The sequence below is a fragment of the Takifugu flavidus genome, chromosome 2 (assembly GCF_003711565.1).
Source record: "Takifugu flavidus isolate HTHZ2018 chromosome 2, ASM371156v2, whole genome shotgun sequence".
Lineage (NCBI taxonomy): Eukaryota > Metazoa > Chordata > Actinopteri > Tetraodontiformes > Tetraodontidae > Takifugu > Takifugu flavidus.
Window position 1 is genome coordinate 14860592 of NC_079521.1, and position 16168 is coordinate 14876759.

General features: G+C 45.5%; 3 protein-coding genes across 3 annotated transcripts; 1 reads left to right on the forward strand and 2 right to left on the reverse strand.

Annotated features, from left to right (window-relative positions):
* The first annotated feature begins 305 nt into the window (after positions 1–305).
* On the forward strand, positions 306–4973 carry lamp1a (lysosomal associated membrane protein 1a). The gene is made up of 9 exons (XM_057025500.1): positions 306–686; positions 2297–2403; positions 2490–2709; positions 2868–3029; positions 3144–3364; positions 3465–3587; positions 3683–3749; positions 3830–3997; positions 4103–4973. Exons 1-9 carry the CDS (start codon positions 632–634, stop codon positions 4240–4242), a joined length of 1263 nt encoding a protein of 420 aa, XP_056881480.1. The 5' UTR covers positions 306–631; the 3' UTR covers positions 4243–4973.
* A 308-nt stretch (positions 4974–5281) lies between these two features.
* grtp1a (growth hormone regulated TBC protein 1a) lies at positions 5282–8992 on the reverse strand. The gene is made up of 8 exons (XM_057025502.1): positions 8351–8992; positions 7453–7604; positions 7230–7388; positions 7011–7135; positions 6732–6828; positions 6268–6440; positions 5765–5950; positions 5282–5690 (listed from the first exon to the last, which is right to left on the reverse strand). The coding sequence occupies exons 1-8, from the start codon at positions 8422–8424 to the stop codon at positions 5598–5600; spliced, it is 1059 nt and encodes a 352-aa protein (XP_056881482.1). The 5' UTR covers positions 8425–8992; the 3' UTR covers positions 5282–5597.
* Positions 8993–12213: 3221 nt separating this feature from the next.
* On the reverse strand, positions 12214–16131 carry adprhl1 (ADP-ribosylhydrolase like 1). Its single transcript, XM_057025501.1, has 7 exons — positions 15470–16131; positions 14228–14392; positions 14013–14138; positions 13706–13846; positions 13439–13566; positions 13207–13339; positions 12214–13125 (listed from the first exon to the last, which is right to left on the reverse strand). Exons 1-7 carry the CDS (start codon positions 15681–15683, stop codon positions 12956–12958), a joined length of 1077 nt encoding a protein of 358 aa, XP_056881481.1. The 5' UTR covers positions 15684–16131; the 3' UTR covers positions 12214–12955.
* Between the last annotated feature and the right edge of the window lie 37 nt (positions 16132–16168).

Here is a 16168-nt window from a genome sequence, read left to right on the forward strand (position 1 = left end):
AGTTTCGCACCCCCTCGTGCACCGGAGAGGGTGTCAGCTGACTACCCACCATACATGCACTTTGCGGCCTGCGCGTGGTTGCGGATATTAACAATGTAGCAAACTTGTATTCTCCACCGCTTTATACTACTCGCTGCCTGAAGTATAGAAATCGTGCGGAAAGCTTCTTTTCTGTAGCGCTGCTAAAGACTGTTTTGGAGATGTACTTTTTTGTCGTGTCATGTTTCGGTGTGATGACTGACAAAGTTTTTTTGTTTTTTTTTTAAATAGAGGTCAATCCTCGTGAACGCAAGCGGGGTGGGGTCACGTGACTAGGCGGCGTTAGCCCCAGTTGCTAACGGTTCACATGACCAAGTCGGCGCTGCTATCGTTGTATCCTGATATTGAGCTGCGTCTTCTGTCGCCACCATTTCGTGGTTTAAAACAGAAAGTCGAAGACAGCGGCGCACATTTTAGCACTCACAAGAGAGTCGCCGCGGAAACATTTCATTGAGCTAACTGTCCGGGAAATTAGAACCACCTGCACCACCAACAGCGGTGCCTCGACGCCAGCTCCCCCGGGCTCCCTGGCTCTTCTGCGCGGACAACTAACGAAGCAGGTCGCCTCTGGTGGAGGTTCTGACCCGAAGAAATGAAACGGTCTCACGCCCTGGTCGTGCTAATCATTGCCTGGTTTTCGCTTTCAGGTGAGTGTCGAAGCCCATTGCCGTCGCCATGTCCATTTATTCAGATGCAACGACGTCGTGCGGACTTTAAGGTGGATGTTTGCTGATTGTGATGGATCCACAAGTGCACATCATGCCCAATTTTATTACGGGTTTGAGTTGAATATGTCTGCATAAATATGGCGCATTGGTTCAGACTTTCAGCCCGGGTATAAGTCGTGTGGGCCAACTTGATTAATCAAGATAGCGATCGACGTAATATTTTATTCGGTTTATTTACAGCGAAGCTACTGTAGAACCATCAAACTGGTGTTTAGTTGCATATTAATTACACGTAACCTGGCAGGGCAAAAATGCGTTATTACACATCTTTGACATCTGCGTAGGATTATGATCTTTTCAGTTCCAGTGATGTGTGATGGTTTTGTGCTATTTGCATATTCCTTTCCCTTTATAATTGTATCATTTTTGCAATTTCACGTGATTTCAGGGGCTATTTTTCACGCTGCCCATTAGCAGATCAACTTGTGCTGCTTCGGGGCCAGTTGAACCAGCAGAAGAAGGCACCTGTCTGCAGAGAAGGGCTGAATCAGATGCTGCTGGAATAGCGACAGAACAGCTTTTAAATGTCACCCATCCCTCTGATTTTGCTGCTGATTACTTTTGGTTTAAGCAGTTCTTTGGTTTCTCTTTGCACATTTGAGGTTGTGAACTTCACAAATACTTCCCCATTGACCCTCCAGTAGCTTAGAGGTTGTGAACTTCACAAATACTTCCCCACTGACCCTCCAGTAGCTTAGAGGTTGTGAACTTCACAAATACTTCTCCATTGACCCTCCAGTAGCTTAGAGGTTGTGAACTTCACAAATACTTCTCCATTGACCCTCCAGTAGCTTAGCGGGTTGGTTTTTTTCCCCTTTCCACCAGAAAACAGCTTGATTTCTTTCATGATCCATCAGCATTGCTGTGGAGGCTGTGATATCAGGACCAACTCATCAGAGTCTAAATGATGCGGGACCAGAAGAAAAGCAGTCGTTGGTGTGATGGAGCCGATATAGAAGGGCCCAGAAGGTTTTATCTCAGAAGTCTGACAGAAAACAGCACAATGTGCAGTACAGTTAATAGGAATCTGTGGTATGCCGTTTAAAGGTCAAACAAGAAAGAATAGTTTCAGTCATCGCCACTGACAACTGACCAGTTATTTGTGCAGCTTCTGGGAAGTGTGAAATGTATCTTTGAATTCCACTATTGCTCAATGTGGTTGGGAAAGTTTTCTTTTATGAGCTCAAGTTCTCGGTTATCGGGTTGCTACACGAGTCCTGAATAGCAGCTGCCAGCTTTCATACAATACATTGGAGCATTAAAGCCGCTGACGTGCACACGCAGACGCGCAACAGCGAGTTGACAGAGCGTGAAAGGTGAAGTCAGGAAAGGCCTCTACAGCCCTCTGCTGGTGGCTTGTGGGATGTGCTGCTCTAATCCGTGTTTAAATTTAGTTTAAAAATCTATATTAAACCTCCCATACAGTACATATTCCAGCTTGAGTTCAGTCTTACTAGCTTTATTAAGCATCGCAGCATTTATTCCACTTTGTAATTAAGTCTTTGTTCGTTATATTTTCTTCCTTTCAGGTTGCATTCAGGCTGTTAGTCTTGAGGTAAAGGAAGGAAATTCAACCTGCATTAAAGCTAATCTCTCGGCACATTTCTCCATCACGTACAACACCTCCAACAGCACGGTTGGTAACATACTTAGTGTTTTCTTTCCAAATCTGAAAAACCCAAAGGGTGCCTGCATCATTGTATCTGTGGCTCTTTTCTTCAGAGAACAGCACAGTTCTTACTGCCTGACTCGGCCACGGTCGACTCTGACAGCAGCACGTGCGGTGGAAACGGCAGCTCCCCGTGGCTTGTGGCGGTTTTCGGAGCGGGTCACACACTGGGTCTGGGCTTTTCCACCAATGGGAGTTTCTACAGTGTGGCTAACCTGACCCTGCAGTACAACCTCAGCGATGCGTCAGTCTTCCCAGATGCCAACAGCTCAGGTGAGGAAAGAACGCAGCTTCGACAGAGTTCTGCAGCTCAGGTTCAGCGTCGTCCGCTGTGTTGACATGCATCAGTGATTTAGCCTGACAGTTATGCTATGAAACGCACGCTAATCTGTAAATGCTTAACCGCGCTGTCGTGTTTGAATCTGTCCTAGGCGTGGTAACGGTGGTTTCATCCTCAGTCGGAATTTGGGCAGCGGTCAACACCACCTACCGCTGTTTAAGTTCTGTCCTTTTTCAAGTCGGAGGAGCAACGGTCACCTTCTCTGACATGAGGCTGGAGGCATACATGCCAGGAAATGACCTTAGTCCAAGAGGTCCAGCTCCAAGTTTTTTGTTGTTTTTTTTAAAAATACATTTTCTGTGAGTTATGGGAGTTTCTCAATCTGTTTCCCTTAATTTTCTCTTTTTTATTTCATCTCTTGCCACAGAAAGTTTCTGTGCGGCAGATCAGACCACCACTGCAGCTCCAACCACCACTGCAGCTCCAACCACCACTGCTGCTACAACAACGGCCCCCCCGGCCCCGACTCCTCCAGGAACCCCCGTGCGGGGCACTTACTCCGTGGTTAACGGCAACGACACCACTTGTCTTCTGGCCCAAATGGGTCTGCAGCTCAATGTCTCCTATTTCTCTCGTTCACAAAATAAGGTGAAAGACGGCTTTATGACCGAGGAAATCCCTCTGTAAGAAGTGTATCCCTCCTTTATAACTAACTTGAAACAAAATGTGTGTGTGCCTTCCTCCCCAGACCATACAATCATTAGTCAATCTGACCCCCAGTCTGACAAATTCAACAGGATCGTGTGAAAAAGGCAGTGCTACATTAATTTTGACACAACAAACCACCATCCTCATCTTTACCTTCTCTCTGGTAAGAGCATCCATCATTTTAAATTAATTAAGCTACATAATCCACCTTTTTTCACTTTTATACATACTAAGACGGTTTGTTTCTCCTGTTTAAAGAACTCCACAAGCAACAAGTACCATCTGAGCGGGCTGTCCTTGCAGGCTAACTGGTCTGATATGGCTGGTATGACAACGTTGCAGACAGCGCGCTTGTTTCTGTGCTGTTAACTGACATCCTTGTACTGACCCAGTCTCTCTCCAAAGCTGCATTTTCAGCCAGTAATGCCAGTCTGAGCTACCTGCGTAGCACCTTTGGTCACTCCTACATGTGCAACGCAGAGCAGATTCTCGCTGTGACGCCAGTGTTCTCCCTCAACACCTTCAGTCTGCAAATCCAACCTTTTGGAGTCACCACCAACCAGTTTGCTGCAGGTACGGGCTTCCTTTTATATTCACCATGCGGTGACTTTTAACCTCCAGATTTGATGAGATGCTAAATGTGCGTCAAACCATTGAAACTGTCTCTTGTGTGTCCAGCGGAGGAGTGTCAGATGGACCAGGACCAGATGCTTATTCCCATCATCGTTGGCGCATCTCTCGCTGGGCTGGTGCTCATCGTCCTCATTGCGTACCTCATAGGCAGGAAGAAGAGCCACGCTGGATACCAGACAATCTAATGTAGATGAATGTGCGAGCAGGTAGAAAGAGCGGAGCAGCAGGTGTGAATGAGTTAGAAGCGTTTTATTACAGTGGCGAGTGTTTTTGGCGTGTGAATTGCACATTTTACGCCCTCTTCTTTCCCTGCCAGACGGCGTGAAGCCAAAGGCGTGCTGATTTGCTATGCTGTGGATCTTGACAAGAGCCTTTATGTGATAAAGGATGGAGATGGAATTCTTGTTTTTCACGTTTCCAGTATTTGTTTAATTAGCATGAGCCATGGAAGCTTTTAGTTCCGTTCTGATCCAGTTCTATTACTAACTCGCTTTTAGTCCTGTAACTGACTCCATTGATCAGAGGTAGGAGACTTAAATTGGAATGTTTCAGTATTTTGTCCACTGTTTGGAGTTAAATATGTAATATTACATATCGCCCCGACATGTTCAGCAGCATCTTAAATCCTGAAGAATGAATTAATTTAGGAAGTGTACAGTTTTCCAGTCATAGTTAAAGTGGTTAAACTGGCCCTGTCTGGTAGCACTAGTAGAATCATCGATAACCTCATGTAGGATGTTTACTGCATTCAGGTCAGTTATCTGTGCTGAACATGTGTGGGTGATTCCTGCGTTCCTCACATGCTCATGATCGCACTGAATTGGTTTATTGTGATTTAATCTTTTATTTTTACAGAAAAGCGATTTGATCATCTATTGTCGTTCTTATTGGAAGTTATTAAAAGTCCTAAATACCCCGGGATGGTTTGGGTTTTTTTCCTAAAAATGCAACGGTAGAGATTTACCGAGATGATCCCTGGAATGAAGGACTTGTTGAGCCAGACATGCACAACATCAGAGAGGAGATTAATGCTGAGGTCAGCAGTGCTTTAAAACAGAAATGACTTTGAAATAAAGGAACCAGTGATGATGAGAACCCGACCAGATCCATCCTGGTGCCAGTGAAAGAGGCCAGGAACGGCCACAATTCATCAGCGCTTGACAAGAGCTGATAAAAGAAGGCAGATTAGACTAAAGACATCTGGAAAAGATGAGTTTCACAGTGTGGAGTTTCCTTTTTGTCCTTATAAGGTTTATTTTCTCTACAGTGTGGAGCTACCTGCAGCAAACCGCCGCCACTCTTCTCATTTAAGACAATGTGTTTTCTTTTCTAATGGAATCATCAGTTCATTCAGCATTCACCAAGAATGTCCTTTCTCACAGTTACTCCCGTGGTTTCATGTCTCCTCATGTTTGATACAAACTACTTGGTGGGTGCACGCTGTTGTCGCACGCCTCGAATGTGCACACGGGCTGGCCTGCGCTCATCCCACTGGAATGTGAATACATAACATTTAAGCAACAGCTAATTGGGTTTAGGTTCAGGATTCCTCTGTGATGATGCGGGATCGACACATCGCCCGCAGCTTCGTCAAGGTTGATGTAGAAAAGCTCCCTGGTTCAATAAAGATTTTCTAAAAAGGTAAAAAAAGAGTCACTTTAAATCCGTTAAGGAACCTGTGAGGATGTTTGGGCTTTTCCTCTTTACCTGCATGAAACTGTGGCAGTTGTCCACAAATGGGCCGTGTGTGATCTGCTTGAAGGCCTGGCAGACGTCCGGCAGCGACTGGGCCTGTTGGATCAGGGCCTCGTTGTGGTGGATCAGCGTCAGAGCCACGCGGAACAGGATTTTCGAGCCCTCGTAGAACAGGCAATCCCAAACTCGCAGAACTGTCTGCAGGGAGAGAATAACCGTTAAAAAAAAGAAATGGACCGCAACAGTTAACAGATCTGTGGTCGGCGTCGGGCTGCTTGTAGGTGGAGTTGGAATCTTCCTGGAATATCCTCAATATCTCCAAGGGTTACTCCCGTCCACACCATCAGTGTTTGGAGAACAAACACGAGCCTTCGCCCCCGGCAAGCCAACAGCTGCTGTGCAGGGTGTGTCCGCCAGTCAAATTACAGCACACGGTGGAAATCATTAACTATCTAAACAGCCAGTTTGCATTTGGGAGCGCCGGAAACCATTTTGGACTTATCAGATTGACTCGCCTCGACGGGTAAGACATCTATGTAGAGACAGATGAACCAGCGGGAGACCACCAGGGTCCATGTGACATTCTGATCCATCATGGTCTGCCACACTTTGGGATTCTTCACCTTCACCAGCTCCCCCAACACCTCCTGGTCCATCTTTAGCCCCAACATGGCGGGAGTGAAATAATCTACGAGGACAAGTATGGAGACGACTGTGAGGAAGTTCAAGCAGGCGGGAAAGGAATCAAGTAGCCTGACGTGGTGACTGGCCCCAACGACCCGACCAAAGTGTCACTACAACAGATGTGAGAAATAAACGTGTCTCACAAATGTCCTCCTTTAAAAAAAAAATCAGTGATTGCTAAGAGCAGATGTCTCCTCCGGATAAATAGAGACGATGTGACTGACTGAATTACCCTGAGCCTCAACGGTAGAAGTGCGACTGCACACCTGAAAGACTGTTACGTACAAATACCCACCAGGTAAGATTCTACCAAGCAGTGCTTCCATTAGCCAGAAGGACTTCTCCTCGTCTTTGGTCACGATGAGTAGGTACCCAGCTATGAAGTTCATCCCCTGAGGACATAAAAGGTTCATTACACATGGACGGAGCTGGATTATTAACCCTACTCCTCCTCCATTGAGAAGAAAGATGAGCGCTGGGGTAAAATGAGGATTAAATTAGGTCAAAGGGAGTCAAATACATCAGAGAGGAACGATACGCATATGAACGTGCCGGATCATAAGATCTCTACTACCTGACAGTAGCCCACAGACGGGTTGTGGTGGCCGTACGCGCTCAGTACATTGAAGAGAGCCTTCTGCCAACATGGGCTGGATGTCTTCCGGAAATTGATGTTGTCTGGAAATGTTCTGTTGAGGTCTGAAAGAATGGTGGCAAAGATCCTTTAGAAACAAACAGATTCAGTTCTATAACGCAGGTTTGACGCCTTTCAGGTGGAGCATTAATGGCTGACCTGTGCAGATGGTTTCCACCAGTTTGGGGTCATGGCGGGCTCCGAGCAGGGACTGGTAGTATTCTGGGTTCTTGTCCAGCTGGTCCTGAGCCCCACTCGCTGCCATCCAGATCAGCGGCCTGTGCTCGTTGGGAATTCCCTTGCGTACGTAACGTTTCACTGAAGGAGAGGAGGACTTAATCCAAAGCCTTTGAGAGAAGACGGTTAGTTTGCTTTCACTTACATCTGACATTCTTTTGCACTTTGCTTTTCCCCTTCAGCAGTTTGGACCACTTGATGGACCGTCGGGTGAGCACGGCGAGATACTCCGACATGAGCTCCTCGTATAAATCATAATCAAAGTCTTCGGGCCGCTCGAAACCATAGGGGTCCACGCTAGATGGAAAAACAGTTATAAACCCAACAGGATCAAACGCACCAAAGTCAACATCACCTTCAAGCCACTAAAGGCTCCCTTTTGGTAGTAATGCAAATAAAGCACGTGTGCTATATTTACATTACAAGCAGGCTGTTGGTGGATAAACTTTATGCCTTAGGTAACACGATTATCTCCTTGAAGCTTAATCTCCAACCCCCTGGAGTTAAGGTACCCACACACCAGCACTGTTGCAGGAAATCTTTACTTCAAATGCACGCCTGCATTAAAAAAGACAATTCTTTGAGAAGGAACTGTAGAAAAGTCCCAAATGAGACTGTCAACAAGGCGGCAAACAGCCACGCCGCAGGCGCTTCCTTAGAATAAAGTTTAATCTAGCAGCATGTATAAAATCTATCTTTCATTGCAGGGTTGTGGTTCTTATTTTAAAATGCTTTAATCACAGCATCTACAATAGGAGTCCGGTGTGTTTGTGCGTGAAAATATTCTTTAAATGTCCAGGATAGAGTTTCTCCAGCACATTTCAGTCTCAAAATAGGAATTATTTATTTTATTTTAGGGGAGGGGGAGTTATTATTTTTATTTTTAAGGAGAAAACCTTTCCCCGCTTGATTTAAATACCACTATTTGACCTCATGAACAGCATGAAATGGATTATTCGATTGTTATTAAAGCCTTCTGTGTCCATTCGTGGGTTTTGACCCTTCATTCCAGGCATTTTGGCAGGTTTAAGCGCTGATGTTACCTGTGGACTCGGTCCTTGGCTCTCCCGGCTGCGGGGAGGCGGCTCGGTTTGCTCGCCTGGTTCTTTCTCTCCATGGCTGGATCCAGGGATAATCCGGGCTAGGCTGCAGACACGTATCCCCTTTGCTAAACTGGCTGCGAATAAGTTAAAGTCTAGCAAATATACAAACGTTTACGGCGACATTTTTGTCGAGATCGCACTTGAGCCGCAGCTCGTTAGCTTAGTCCGGTAGGAACTTTCTCCGTGTTGCGGGACGCTGGTTCTTTCTGCCCCCGGGATTTACACGGTTTTCTTAGTGAGTTAAACTCGCAACCAAAGCCAAACAGCTGCTTCAGTTCAACCTTTGTCTTCGTTTCGAGGCGGCAGAGTTTAATAAATATGACCAGAGTGTGCCTGGAGTTTCATCGCCATCCATTTGCACCTGTTAGCACGACGCACAAGTTCCGACGTAGCTGTTCATTTAACTTTACTGAGAATAATATTACGAAGTACTGTTCATTCCGTTCATCGCATCACGGTTAGCTCCCTCTCCTCTTGAATTTGTGGAACGTTTCCCGTTCGTTCGTCCCGGGAATTAACGCGAACAATATGGGCGCTGCTTTCGAGTGATTCCCAACACATCCCACTTCCAAGCTTTAATAGGATCGTAAATGTGACCAATGGTGCGTTCCCTGATCGTAGTAAAGAAACCGTAGGTAGAAACGTACGTATCAAATTTAAGTTGGGTCGCGGAACTTTTGCCGTCGCCTTTTATCACTTAACAAACACACATCTCATGACTGATTTATGGTTTCAGCTTTGTGGTAATGAAATCCCAAATGCCTTTGATACTTGATTGTTAAAAAATACTGGGTTTTGTCCGATTACACGTAAAGGCATCGTAGCTGCATGTAGCGTAGAACAGGTAAACATTAGCCCTGAAAGTAGCAGACAACTTTGGTGTAACTTCATCTACAACACCATTATTATTGTTAGTAAAATATAGCAATATATATTTAAGATTTAATCAAATGACGAAATAGATATTGTTTTTATTGTTCGAATGGATTATAACTTGCACTGGAGAATGAACATGCCAGGATTCAAAGATTACTTGCATGGGTTGTCCGGTCTTTCTCCAACATCCACCATTAGTAATAATCATTACTAATTACCGAATTGGATTATCTGGCTTTGTCATTCAGACACTTTGATCACGTTAATAGCAGGTCTATTATCATCAAATCAGAGTGATTTTGAATTTTTACAGTATGCATGGATATGTTGAAAATTGTGCAAGAAGTTTTGACCTGTTTTGGTTGAACAAGGAGTTTATTATAAATGTACACAATGACAACCTGACACACATAAAACTATCTCTCTGTTTATATTGTTCTTCGCTCTGACCAATGAAAACCATCACTTAAGAAGTTAATTTTTAAAGTAAAAAGTCTGTCACGTGCATAAACTTTGATCGACTGGAAGAGGGTTTGAATAAAACATTATTAAAACTGACACAGCAGACAGTTAAACATTACAAGCTTATTTTGGAGAATCACTTTTTTACCTGCACCAGGAAGACTGTAGCTGGCAAAGAAACTGCTGTGGAAGACGCTGCTTCCTCAATTGGCTGTTTTTATGGCTCCTTGGCCTAAATTAAATTGTAAATGGTTGACAAACAGAGAGCTAGTGTCAACAGAACTGGGGTGATGGACTGAAAGTTTTATTTTCTAAGGAAATTGTAATTCCTGGGGCGATTATATTCGTATTTTCTGAGAAGCAGACTTAGCATGCATAAAACTAACTACACTGGACCGTCGAACCTGGTTTAGAAAGTGAAAGTGTCTGTAAACCTGATGATTTTAGGTTTGTATGCTGCTTTGACTGAAGGGTCGCCATAGTTGACAGTTTTGTACTTTGGTCTTAATTTCTGATAATCTGCTTTAGGATGAGCCTCAGATGAAGACACGGCATTGATCGTGTCATCTTCAGCTGCAGCTTTAGCCTTAGTCTCTTCACTTTGCTGCGTATTTGGATCTTCTGTGACCACTGGTGTCAGTTCTTTGGCCTTTCCTTCTTCGTCGTGAGGGTTGTCCTCCATCTGTGTCTCTTTTATTGTTGCATGAAGCATCTTTTTCTCCGTGTTGCTGGGCGGACGACCCAACGGACCAGTATTTGAAGTACCCAAACATGCAGGCTGCCCTGCATTTAAACAGATGCTTTCTGAGTTTTCTGCTGGACGCTGAGATGAACGAGGCTGGTTTTTAACATCCTGTGGGAAAGTAAATCTGTGAACGCGTGGGATGAGGTGCGTGGGCCCTGTCTTTCGACCGGTCCCAGGTTTGGATGGGTTCAGGTAGTCTTCAGCTCCTCTGTTCCCCTCTCTCTGGAGATTTAAATGGGAGCCGTTCTCCGAAGCTCCAGTCGGAGGTTTCCCTGAGGCTTCTGCTGGGTGTAGTTTGGGAGAGTGAGCGACAGATGTGAACCACACTGGTGAGGAGGTGGTGATGGTTCCAACATGGCACTTCATTGGTGCCTCTACCTGTGGGAGAGGTTTGTAAGGTTCTGGGAGACATTCCTCTATGACAGATATTGAACTAAACAACTCCAGATCTGCATACTTTAAACGGGCAGCGATATTATACTCTTCTGGTCTAGACTGTATTTCACCATGATGGTCTGAATTCTCATCAGTCTTGTTGCATTTTTGATGTTTTACAGTTTTAATTGAACACTGGTCCTCAGGTTTTTGATCTGAACGTTTCACATGACTCACTTCCTGTTTTGATTTTATTTCAGGTGTTTTCAGCCCTGGGGCCGGCTGCTGCCCACTGTCGCTGTTATGTCCTTTTAAATCTGATTTGATTTTCATTGTCCTGGGTTGCTTTTGTTTGTGTACATTTTGATCCCCGCTTCCTTGTTGCCGTCTTTCACGACAGGCGACCATCTGCTTTACGTCACTCGGCAACCGGATTTGCACAACAGCGCTTCCCTTACGAACAGTTGCCACGGTTTCGAACCTCTCCATCAATGTCGATAGCACCGTCCCTCTTCCAGTCAGCTGTGCCCTCAACGGCTGAGTCTTCAATGTGTTTTCCCCTTTTTCCTTGCGCTCAGCCATGGCAAACTTGGCAACTATATCTTTCACACTCCCCCCTCTCTTCTGTCCTTGTCCTCTTCTAGTTTGACTCTTTGGTTCTGGTTCTTTGGTGTTAAAGTTTTTCGAATCTCCTGTTGCTCCTCTGCTGGAGGACAGAGTACCTACCTCCCTTTGGCAGGTGAGAGGAGCTTTGGAGCTGGACCGCATGAATTTAGACTGAAGAAGCTGGAAAGTAGTGAGATGTCGGGGTACCGGGTCTCTGGATGTGGTTGCTCCATAGCTGTTTTGCAGCTTGTAGGTCTCGAGGGTCTCTAAAAGCTGCTCTGCAGGTTTGTCTTGGATCATTTTGTGCTCTTCAGTGCTCTCAGTCCTCTGATCAGACTGATCGGTCCACGGCTTCTTAAGGTTTCCGTCTTGCGCGGCCCATTTTGGCAGATCCTGTGTGAGGTAACGCAGGAGGCTCTCCAGGATGCCTCGGAGCACAGGGTGGCAGCTGCGATTTCTTACCATCTTCCTTAATATAGCGGCGTCGGGGATGTTACTGGTTCTCTGAGAATCTGCTCTATGGAGGAATAAAGGACATGCAGAATTTATTCCTGGACTCATCTATGGCAGATCATAGCTACCAGAGTAGTTTGCCACTGAAAACATTCGAGGAAACTGAGGTTTATATCTGTTCTCAAATGTAAAATATTGCCCTTTATAGTGACCATTCTGGAGGGTGAGCCTCGCTGGTGATTAGTTCAGGGGATGATAGGAGAGTTGTGCAGGAAAAAGAAACTAATTTGTCATTATTAAGAGGATGAGTTTGTTTAATATTCACATTACATTAATATCCACCATGCAATGATCATTTCATTTCATTCTTATAACAACACAGCTCTACTTAAACAAGTCTCGCTTGTAAATTCAACAAAACGTGCTTCCAGTGTTAATATGACATTTTGAATTCCACTGATTTAAGCAGTTGCTCCAAATTTACAGGTAAATACGATTTAACACTCAACTCCTGGATTCAAGTGTTATTTTGGGTTCCCTGGTTCAGTGTGTGCAGCCTTTTGATTTTGTGGGTTTTTTCCTGTCCTTTGTAAACACAGACTGAAGTGCAGCAAGTTTTGTTGATATTAACACATGGAGAACAATGCTAATAAAATTTATCAGGATGTGGAAATTTATTTTGGAAAGGTGTGTTTGTCAGATTAAAGTGAAGGCCAGACACACACACAGGTTCAAATAAATATTGCAACTTTGCTCTCTTAACTCTGGGAAGTTATCAGAATAGAAGCAAGATCAGTAAAAAGAGGCGTCTTTTCTTTGTCTGGTTTTTAAACGTGATGTCAGAATCAGGCATTTATTCCACAGGCAGAAACATAAAACTACTATTCTGTCTGTGTGTGTGAGTGTGTGTTTAAAGCAGGACAGGATGGGATGCTATTCAGGACTAGAAGCTAGTGTGGGATACAGCTCTGCAGTCGTGCGCAGTTCCTGTGTCATCCAGTAGGGGTTCAGGCCAGTGGAGAGCAGGATTACTTGTCTATGCACTTCTCGGAGGATGCTGCTCGGTAAAGCGCTTCTCCCAGCTCCTCCAGACGCTCCCTTTTGTCCAGATCCTGGTACAGGCCTTGAGGAACCTGGCCGAAGCCATGCATGAGGCCGTAGAGACAACCTGCGATCAGGCCGGTGGCTTCACCTTCACCTAGAGAGCGGAGCGATGTTACAGACTGTGCGTTTGAAAGAGTTAGTGCTTTGAAAAGGTTACTAATGCTGCGTCCCTCACCTCCATGAAACATGGCCCGTTTGCAGAGTTCAGCCCAGTTGCTTCCTGCGGCGAGAAGAGCGTCGTACGCTATCATGGGAGCATCGTGACCTCTTCGGCCTGGACGACCCTCAGAGCTCCAGCGCTTATACATCTGTATGACAGAGCATCAGCTAACAGCAGCTCTAATTTACTACAATCATGATTACATAATGTATACTTCTGCACACCTTAATCTCTACGTGTGTGTTACCTTGTCTGTTTCCTCAGCATCATAGCGATCAGGGAATGAAGGATTTTTCTGTTCTTCCTTCTCTATCCCTCTCTCTTCCAGGTAAAACTGCCACTTGGCCTCAAAGTAGAACCAGTTCTCCTGATACTCTGAAAATGCGTCGTCAAACATATTTTTGGGACAATCTCACGTGACTAGACGCATCTAGACATTGTTAATGCTAGATGATAGAATATTCTACCTCAATATTGCCAGAGCACTTCCTATAAAGCATAGAAACACACCAACCTGCCATGTGTCTGATGGTCTTCTTGCAGTACTCTTCAGCCAGGGAGATGGCCTTCATGAGCTCGCGGCCCCAAGCCACCAGAGGCTTCCCCTGGATTGCATAGGATGCAAATAATGCTGTTGTCAAGGAGCCCAAGAAGCCTATAATTGAAATTTGGTCAGTCTAGTTTATTTGTACATCAATTAAGACACAATCACATTGTAAAACAGTGTGAAAACTACTTTCTTTATTGTCCATTTGCTTTGGATATGTACAGTTCAGAGGTACTTTCACATTCTCTACAAAGACAGATGCCAAGATGGTCACCTGTGGGATGGTTGTGGGTCATTCTGCCGATTTCAGTGCTGACCTCCACTAAGCTGTTCAGTCTCTCGGGTTGCCAGTATCTCATACCCACACACATCGCTTTGGCAGCTGCCCCAAATCCAGATCCTGCACACAAACAAACCCACACACACATTAAAAAAAGAAAAGAAAAGTAATGCTGGACTCCAACTTGAAGTGTGTTAACTCTCCAGCACCTTTTTCATTGAAAGGTGTGTGCCAGGCGAGCAGGAAGTTGTGAGGTTTGAGGTGGACGCAGCCCTCCACTGTTGCAGGATCGGGGACCCTGCCCTGGAGGGACACCATGGCTTCAACATAGAGGCGCACCAGCTCCCGGTACAGGTCCTCCAGGCACCAGTAGTCTGGATACACACACACACGAGAACTAAGAGTCATTCATGATCGGCATGCAACGCAAGAGGAGTAGTGCAGCAGCAGGCTAAGTTTAGCTTCGGCTTGGCCCGCTACAGATCAGGGCCAGCATGCCTGCGAGTGCAGAGCGAGTGCAGTCACTTCCACACGCAGCGAGAGGTCAACTGGGATGCAAAATCCTGCCTGTGTTACCTCCGCCAAGAGGCTATGTGACACCCGGCGTTTGTTTGGTCGTTTACAAAAAAAAAATCCTCAAAACCTCATGAAAGGATTTTACTGAAATTAATGAAATTCAGATTCTGGAGGGTCTTCCTCACATTCAATGCAGAAGAGAGAACGTCTCTCAACTAAATGTGAGAATCAGGTTTCATGTTAGAATGCATCATTTGCCAACTAGAAGATGATTTAATGACAAGCCGCTGGAGATGCCTGTTAGCAGGGGGGCTGTTTGTGCTTGTGTGTGCGTGCGTAGACATTGTTGCTAAATAGGGATTCCTAATCTGAAAAGATGTCATCACCATTTGATGAGCCCTCTGTCACTGGCTTCATGTGCAGACAAACACGATACTGGCAGATTAAAGAGTCAGACTTGCCATTGTGTCATTAAGGACAAACGAGGCTCTTCGTTTCCAAATTATGTCTATTTTGGACTTTTACTGTCCTGGAATCCACTGGACCCACAACCGGGGGCTTCGGATGACAATAGCAGGGGGGCAGCTGAGGTAATTAGGCTTCTGGTTGGGTTGCCATGATGATCTACGGCAGCTCAGCAGCTATTGTCATTCAGACACCGTCTGCCAAGAAGAGATTTGCAGTTTCCATCATCCATATAGAAAAAACTATTTTGGTCCCTCCAAGTGTAGGAAGAACCCAATGGTGGGATCAGATATTGCTTCGAATTACATTATGCATACAAAGAAAGGTTTGAAGTTGGGATTTGGGGATAATGTGGGTTTTCTTCAATTCATGACAATTTAGAGGTCGAATTTAACCGTCCTGCCTGTAAATTTGACTATAATCTGACTTTAAAATACCTATAAATCCTCTGTCATCACATCAAAACATACCTGTTACGAGCGCTTCTGCTGTGGTCATGTGCATCAGCGTGGCATCACTAAGGGGCCAGTTATCAGGGTCCAGTTTCTGTTCCCCGAGTCCTCCCAGAGACGCCAGTTCCTCTTGGATCTTCTTCCCAGAGGTGCAGTTTCCCCAGCGACCCTTTCTGTAGCCCAGGGCATCCCCAGCAGCACCCAGGACCATGGCTGCCTTGAACTTCTCCATGACGCCAGGCTGCTTTTCCTGGCTCCGGATGCTCTTGGACACGGGCGCACCTCCGCTGGGATTAAAGTGGCTCTAACAAATACCAAAACTACTACTGAATTCCTTTCAGCTGCAGGTCATCGTTTTGGGCTCCAACAGACTCTTCTTGGTCCAAAATATCCCACGGAAAAATAGAAACAAAACAAAAAAGCTTCTTCTACATAATAGCGGCGTCTCAACCTCCGTTCTCATCTATTGTCTGTGGACTTCTCACATACACACTCAGCATCGTCTTATCGGCAGGTTTTCTTTGTGCTGGGGGGGGGGGCGTGGAGTTCGCCAGTGATCAGGTGTCTCCTAAAAAGGAAATCCCCATGGAGCTGAAGCCTAAAAGCTCAGCGGCTGGGTGTGGACTGAAGGGGCTGGTCGCAGTGGAGGAGATGCTAATGTGGTGCCGGTCCTGAGCGCAAGCTCGTCAGCTGGTGCTGGACCTTGTTGACATCCCA

What these genes read in the sequence shown, in the direction of transcription:
- lamp1a (XM_057025500.1), top strand. Translation starts at nt 632, where the DNA reads ATGAAACGGTCTCACGCCCTGGTCGTGCTAATCATTGCCTGGTTTTCG. An exon ending in TCTCTCGTTCACAAAATAAG is followed by an intron (nt 3,365 to 3,464) that starts GTGAAAGACGGC and finishes CTTCCTCCCCAG; the next exon opens with ACCATACAATCATTAGTCAA. An exon ending in CACCAACCAGTTTGCTGCAG is followed by an intron (nt 3,998 to 4,102) that starts GTACGGGCTTCC and finishes TTGTGTGTCCAG; the next exon opens with CGGAGGAGTGTCAGATGGAC.
- grtp1a (XM_057025502.1), bottom strand. Translation starts at nt 8,424, where the DNA reads ATGGAGAGAAAGAACCAGGCGAGCAAACCGAGCCGCCTCCCCGCAGCC. An exon ending in GCCAAGGACCGAGTCCACAG is followed by an intron (nt 7,605 to 8,350) that starts GTAACATCAGCG and finishes TTTTCCATCTAG; the next exon opens with CGTGGACCCCTATGGTTTCG. An exon ending in GGTGGAAACCATCTGCACAG is followed by an intron (nt 7,136 to 7,229) that starts GTCAGCCATTAA and finishes CCATTCTTTCAG; the next exon opens with ACCTCAACAGAACATTTCCA.
- adprhl1 (XM_057025501.1), bottom strand. Translation starts at nt 15,683, where the DNA reads ATGGAGAAGTTCAAGGCAGCCATGGTCCTGGGTGCTGCTGGGGATGCC. An exon ending in CACACCTTTCAATGAAAAAG is followed by an intron (nt 14,139 to 14,227) that starts GTGCTGGAGAGT and finishes GTTTGTGTGCAG; the next exon opens with GATCTGGATTTGGGGCAGCT. An exon ending in GACCATCAGACACATGGCAG is followed by an intron (nt 13,567 to 13,705) that starts GTTGGTGTGTTT and finishes ACGCATTTTCAG; the next exon opens with AGTATCAGGAGAACTGGTTC.